This window comes from Eleginops maclovinus, chromosome 12, assembly GCF_036324505.1.
Source record: "Eleginops maclovinus isolate JMC-PN-2008 ecotype Puerto Natales chromosome 12, JC_Emac_rtc_rv5, whole genome shotgun sequence".
Lineage (NCBI taxonomy): Eukaryota > Metazoa > Chordata > Actinopteri > Perciformes > Eleginopidae > Eleginops > Eleginops maclovinus.
The window spans coordinates 5,526,101-5,532,822 of record NC_086360.1 but is presented as its reverse complement, the minus strand read 5'-3'; the positions used below and the strand labels follow the sequence as shown (position 1 = coordinate 5,532,822).

The following is a 6,722-nucleotide window of genomic DNA, read 5'->3' as shown; positions in this document are numbered from 1 at the left end:
GTGTGACAATCGCAAAGGGGAAATCAATATGTTTTAGCTAAAAGAGCCACATCAGGGAGGACAAGATGGAAGAGAGCAGCATGTGAGGGGAAGCGTATGTTCGGCTGACAGCATGAGGAGGCTCGCTGACACTTTCACATGCAAAAGAGGAGAAAAGAGCTTCAAGAAAAAGCTTTTGTTTTTTTTCCAGTGCGATTCATGATTTTCGATTTCTAAGAACTGGTAGTCTATTAACTTAAATACATAAGAAATACACAAATGAGACCTGATGCTTATGCTTACGTTGTCTTTTATGCCAGACACAATACGTTCTTTGCAGTGCTCACACTACAGAGGAGCATCTCAGTAAGGACATTTGTGTTTCTAGGTCATGGCTTGAGTCCTGACTACAGCTGTACTCACTGCAAGAGTGAAATATAACATGCCAGAATATGAGGTACTGAAAGCAAACAGCACAAAAGTCCAGCTTCTGTCGGTAGCAGGATACCTCAAGTAGAGAATTAACTCTGCAAAGTTCCATTTCACATCAATTTGTCTGTTTTCTACGGTGGCCGACAGGGGCAAACGCGTTACAATGGCCCAAACCATTTCCATTGGTAGAAAGGGGTTTATAAAATTGGCCAACGGTCACAGAGTAAGTCTGTTTCGTAATTGGATTTTTTTTGTCCGTATATTTGAAATGACTACGTTAGCTTCGTTAGTTAGCTAGCGTACAGCAGATCTGCATTAATATTGGAAGAATATTAATGTCCTCGTTTCCGTTGAGTTTTTAAATTCTTGCAGCATAATTTGATTTGCAGTATATAGTGTATGAAGCACTTTTGGTTTCATGTTTTGTCAAATTTGCAAACGTTTTTTAACGTCTGCATGTGTTGGCAAGCAATATTTTCAGTATTTTTGAAACTGCGGCCGTGTCTCCTAATAGAAGTGTTTTTTGCTGCTGTAGCCATTTGCAGCTGCTGCATTTTTATTTTCTGCATTTATATACATTCTAATCAGTCTTGCAGATCACCATTTATGACTAAATTGCCTTTTTTGTTATTAATATGGAAGTGATTTCCAAAATAGTGGAAGCATAAACTATTGAAATGTCATATAAATCTATAAAGTGAAATGTTTTACTTGTGTTTTTGACAATAAATGTATATAGATCCTTATTATTTTTATCTGTATGAGTTTAGAAAACATAGTGTCAGGCAACAATGGTATGAATGTACCCGATACACGTTTAAGGCCAGTCAAGTTTTACATTGAACAAAAAAAAGCCTTATCTTGCAATGTTGGATGTACTATATTTTCCTGACTCCACATCAAAAACATAAGCTTCCCAGCCAGCGTTAGCACTACTTTTCTTTACTGAAATCTGCTTCTTCCTGTTTTTCAGATATCAATATCAAGGGAAAATACAGCATTTTTGTCCTTAGTAACCCAGACTTTGGATATTCTTTTTTGCTCATTTCTAAAAACGTGATAAAGTAAATAACAATCTTTAAATAAAACCACACACAATCAGTTGCAGCTCTGCTTTAAAGTGGCTGTGGCATCCATTCACACTCGCCTGCTCCTGTTACCAAGAAGAAGGATCAAGTTTCATGTGGAGCAGTTATCATGCTCGTGGAAATGTGTCTCCTTTGGCTCATTCACCTCAGGACAGAGAATAAATACAGTCACAGTACAGATCCTCTCTCTGTCAGGGTTCATGTTTTTGCTTCAGCTGAGACTTCTGTGCTGCTTCTCTGCCCCCTGCTGGGGAGGAGGGAGACGGGGAGTCCTGTTGCGAGTCCTGCATGGAGAGTTGGGAAAGGAGGATATCAACACTCTGGACCAGAACAGAGTCCAGAACCTTCTTCTCCTCGCTGGAGAATCGGCCCAGGACATGACGCTCCACTGTTTTCCCCACCGGTCGGCCGATCCCCACCCGAATTCTGGACATCACCTGCAGGAGAGTAGAGAGGATGAGACCACTAACACAGTCACATGATCAAGCTCCAGTGTATTGTTTTGAGCTTGATTCAATTTATTTTTAAAGACCAGTATATTTTTTACATTCATATTTTTGTCTATTTCTTTCAACTTGTACACACAAATGTCAGCAGGAAACACACGCCTACGACATGTTGACAGCTGAGGATGGGGGTCAAAAATGGAACCTAGGATTGGTTGGTAGGCCTGATAAGTATTCCCCCCTGAGCCCCAGCCAACTTAATAGTTTAAAAAATGTAGTTTCTGTGCATGTAAATGGTCTGCAAAGGCTAAAATCTCAATATGAGATACATTTATTTTACTGTCTCTGATTTTGTCATATTGCTGTTCTGAGTAAAAACTGAAATATGTATAGAGGAAGAGACTAAATGAGATTATCTGCATAGATAAAGGATAAATTAGAAAAATCATATCAATAACTGCTATAGAAAAATGTCTGAGCTGTTACCATGAGTTTATCCAGCAGATTTACATTTTAAAAGTAATCAAACATAGAAAAATACTGTAATATCCAAGAATAAAACTAAATCCAAATAAGAGGAGCATGTTATTCCTAAAAAATAAAAATAACCGAGCAAACATTTGTGCAGTGACACTTACATCAGTTTGCAGACAATCTACACAGGAGCGGACTCCATTATGACCTCTGTGAACAAGAAGATTTGGGGTGAAAGTTAATTTTGCATTTTCACTGTCATTTTAAACACAGGTCATCAAACTGTCATTTCCACAAAACATTACAGTGAGCTTCAATATGAATGTGTGACAATAATGTCATTGTAGCAAAGACGTCCTGTTATTATTTAATCAAGATATTGTACAAAGAACAATGGTTTCACCTATTCTCATGCCCTGTCTGGTGCACCAAGCCTACCTGATTCCAACATATACCTAACTACCCTATGCCCAAATCACCGGGTGCCAAAGCTGCCTTCAAAATAAAAGCATAAATAAACTTAACTTATAGAAATAATAATACAAACTTTTACATTTATCAAAACAGCAAGAAAATAAATGTTACTAACTATTTAATAATATACAGTAAATAGCCCCAACAGTCACATTATTATTAGAATGCAACTGTTTAATTATTTCTTACAACGGCAGTGAGGTTTGATTCTTGCATAGTGGTTGAAAAGGTGAATTTAGCATGACACATTGAGAGTAATAATGTTCCAGACCTTCAGACTGCAGCAGGTATGAATATTAAAGACAACCTGAGATCTCAAAAACATTACGAATGAAAACCGACCTGGCACTTCCTCCATGTTTTATTGCAATTTTCCCCAGAGGTTTGTCCAGTTCATCGTGGACCAGCAGGATGTGTTCAGGCTTGATGCCGTATTTAGCAGCTATAGAGGACAAATACACACTTTATAACATTTATATCCAAGATTAGCTAACCAGGAAGTTTAAGTTGTACAAGAAAATAAATAGTGGTAGACTTTGGCTAGCTGCCTTTCATTTATCAGAAACCTAAAATAATAAATAGAACAAAAAAGAACTGTAAAACTGATATATGTTAAATATCAGTTACAGTACGCAAGAGAAAAAAGCGCTAATAAGGGTTCGGCTTGTTGACAACTAATGTCCTGTCATGATCCTAGCTTTTTTAAATGTATTGGTATCTTCATGTTTAAATCCATATAATCAATATCAAATCCAGGATCTTCTGTACAATTTGTGTTTTTTCATCATCCCTTCACACAAACATCCTCCTGTTTTGCAACACACACAAGAGATGGTGACCTCACCTGCTTTGGCCACTGAAACTCCGTTGATGTTCATCAGCAGCCGGGGCCGCAGCAGCACCACGTGTGTTTGTTGGACCTCTGACAGGATGACCTCACCAGACACGTGTTTGTCTCCACTCCAGCGGTCAGCCACGCCGAGCCGGGCGGCGAGCGCGCCGAGCACGGCCATGCCGACGTTGTGTCTGGTACCCTCCATCCCTGTGTTACCCAGCCCCACCACCTGTCACACACACAAGTATAAACAAACACACCATTTGATACCTTATTTTGAGGATTTTCTACTATGTGACTTATCAGAACAGGATTTTTGTTTTGTTTAAATATGAAGATAAGGTATTGTTCACATATATCACATATTAAATTAAATGGCTGGGGATGTTTTTTCTACTTTATACATAAAACAAATGACAGGAGAATTTAAATGTGTGTCCAGCATTTAAGAGCAAAATTCCAATATTGTAATTTTCACGTTCATTTAGTTTTTTCCTCGTGGTTGTCCCTTATTTTGTAAATAGCTATATATTTTCCTTTACTTTCTCTTTTTAACTCACAAATGATTTCTGTGTATGTAAACTATAAGAATGGCGAATAACAAATACATGTGCCTTTATATTTTTCTTTCTGTAAACAGATTTCATTTAAAGTAAAAAACTAACAATGAATTTCTCCTTCTGACAAGTACTGTGCATTTACAAAGCCTTTCTTAAAGGAATTGAATCAGATGATTGAGAAACATCCAATGGAAAGGGTTAAAACACACTAAAGAAGTATGGTAAATGTACTGTAAGGGTCTTCCTGAGAGAAAGCCAGCTGACATAAACACACAGGACACATACACTGCCACTGACTTGTACTGATGGTACTGTTCCATTGGCAGCAGCAGCAGTTTTTTTTTTAACCATTACAATATAGACTACATTGTATTAGACTCTATGGGCAGCTGACACACTGCACACATTGTACTCTGTCTCTCCACACTAAGCTTGTATTTTCTTTTACCCGAACAGTACTCAGGGAACGGATAGGAGAAGTTAACACTGGCAGTAAGTACAGTAAGGATTTAAAAAAAATTGAAATAAACATAAATTACTCATGATCGTCCTTATTATGCTACAATAAAAGTTAAACTTATATGTCATAGTATAGTTACAATGCCTGTTTTGTGTCTTTAAGTCTCCATCAAACCCGATTTTTTTAGCTAAATTCCTTACAAACTACGACTAATCTCAACAACTCTATCAAAACATGTCGCTTAACATCTCAGCAGAGGTGATAGAATATTCAGATCTTGTACTTAGGTAAAAGTACAAGAGAGAAGGAATACTCTGTTATAAATTATATGATTTAAATGTAATTATTGATGCATTAGTGTTCTCAAAGCTGGTAAAGACGCAGCTAGTTTGAATGATTTTGTCTACTGCAGGGTAGCTTGTGAATTTACTCCAGGTGAACTAAAGTCTGATTTAAGTGTTGATTATATTTCACATCATTATTCCAAATCTGAAAAGTAACTAAAGGTCAAAAATAAATATAGAGGAGTAAAGGTACAAAGTAGCAAACAATTTAAATACTCAAGTAAATTTACTTTTAAACCACTGTATGTCACTCACCAAACTCCATTCTAAAATATATCAATTAAAGACAGCTTGCATTTGTAACAACCATATAGCTGAAGCAGTCACGTTACTTTATTAGATATGTAGTAAAGAATGTAGCACTTTATTTAAATTAAATGTACAGCCTACCGAATAATAAACTGGCCTGGGTTGACCCAGAAAATGTATTTAAACCTGAATTCTAGGATGAATATGGCAACTGTGTCCCAACAGCGCTTAATTCTCTGATTTCCTGATTGGTTTTTGATGGGATTTATGAAGTTCAGTAATCCACTTTGACAGGTGTCTAATCTATAGTAGACAAAATCGACAGCTTTTCTTTTAGTAGACAGTATGTAAATTATTTGAGGGAAAACACTTACCAGCCTCCGTTGGCATTGTGTGTGCATTTCTGCTTCAATGCCCATGGCCGGTTTCAGCGTCCCACACAACAACACTCGGTTTATGACTCTTGTTAAAAGTCGTCGCATGGTGACAAAGTTTAACAGCTTCTTACAAAAGAATGACAAATAGCGACACAATGTACCAAACACGGTGTGTTTTTTCAATCGGCTCATAAAAAAGGCGGTTAATAAGACATTTCCTTCGTTTTTATAAAGTGATGAATCAACATTCCCATTAGAATACACTGTGTGGTCATTGATTAATAAGAAGTATTTCTCAATGGGATTCAATATCTGAAACTGCTTTTGATATCTACCTTATTGTATTAAATAAGCTCTATCATGAACATCTTCCGGGAAAAGTTATTACACCGTATTTATGTCACAACTGTTTGATTTTTAACCAAGTATTGTCAGCGTTAGCTTGCTAAGGTTAGCTTACTTTAATTTGTTAGCTCGAGACAGCATGACCTCAACAGACACACTCAAGAACCACAAACCGTGGCTGAACCAGTAAGGCAAACGCACTAAAGGCCTATCACACATCGAGATTTAATTGAATTTAGATTATGCGCTAGTCTCATATGAGGTTACATTAGTTAACAGCACGACATGCCTCTCCTCCCAAACAAGTCAACGAGCTCCACAAAGACAACACTAGAAACAGGCTGCTCATTCTCTGCTGGGCTACAGCACCATCTAGCATGGTGACTGAGAATTACTCTATATTTTATCAGGGGGAGGGTTACTTTAAAAATGTTATCCTCTACAAAAACTAGTTCCTTCTAGGTATCTACATGTTTATATCAAAATATAGAGGTCCTTTTGGATAACCTCAATATCAAATGCAATACAAATAAATCAAAGAGAAAACAAATAAGATGTTTTCTACCAAGTGTATAATATAAGAACACATAACAATGTAACCTTAGAAAAGAAGAAACCAAGATATTTAGGATAAGAAAACTGATCTTGTTTTTAAGAAA

At 36.9% G+C, this 6,722-nt stretch overlaps 1 protein-coding gene across 1 annotated transcript; it reads right to left on the bottom strand.

Annotated features, from left to right (window-relative positions):
• Positions 1–272: 272 nt before the first annotated feature.
• ptrh1 (peptidyl-tRNA hydrolase 1 homolog) lies at positions 273–6,406 on the bottom strand. The gene is made up of 5 exons (XM_063896332.1): positions 5,716–6,406; positions 3,738–3,957; positions 3,236–3,335; positions 2,584–2,629; positions 273–1,936 (listed from the first exon to the last, which is right to left on the bottom strand). Exons 1-5 carry the CDS (start codon positions 5,908–5,910, stop codon positions 1,691–1,693), a joined length of 807 nt encoding a protein of 268 aa, XP_063752402.1. The 5' UTR covers positions 5,911–6,406; the 3' UTR covers positions 273–1,690.
• Positions 6,407–6,722: the final 316 nt, after the last annotated feature.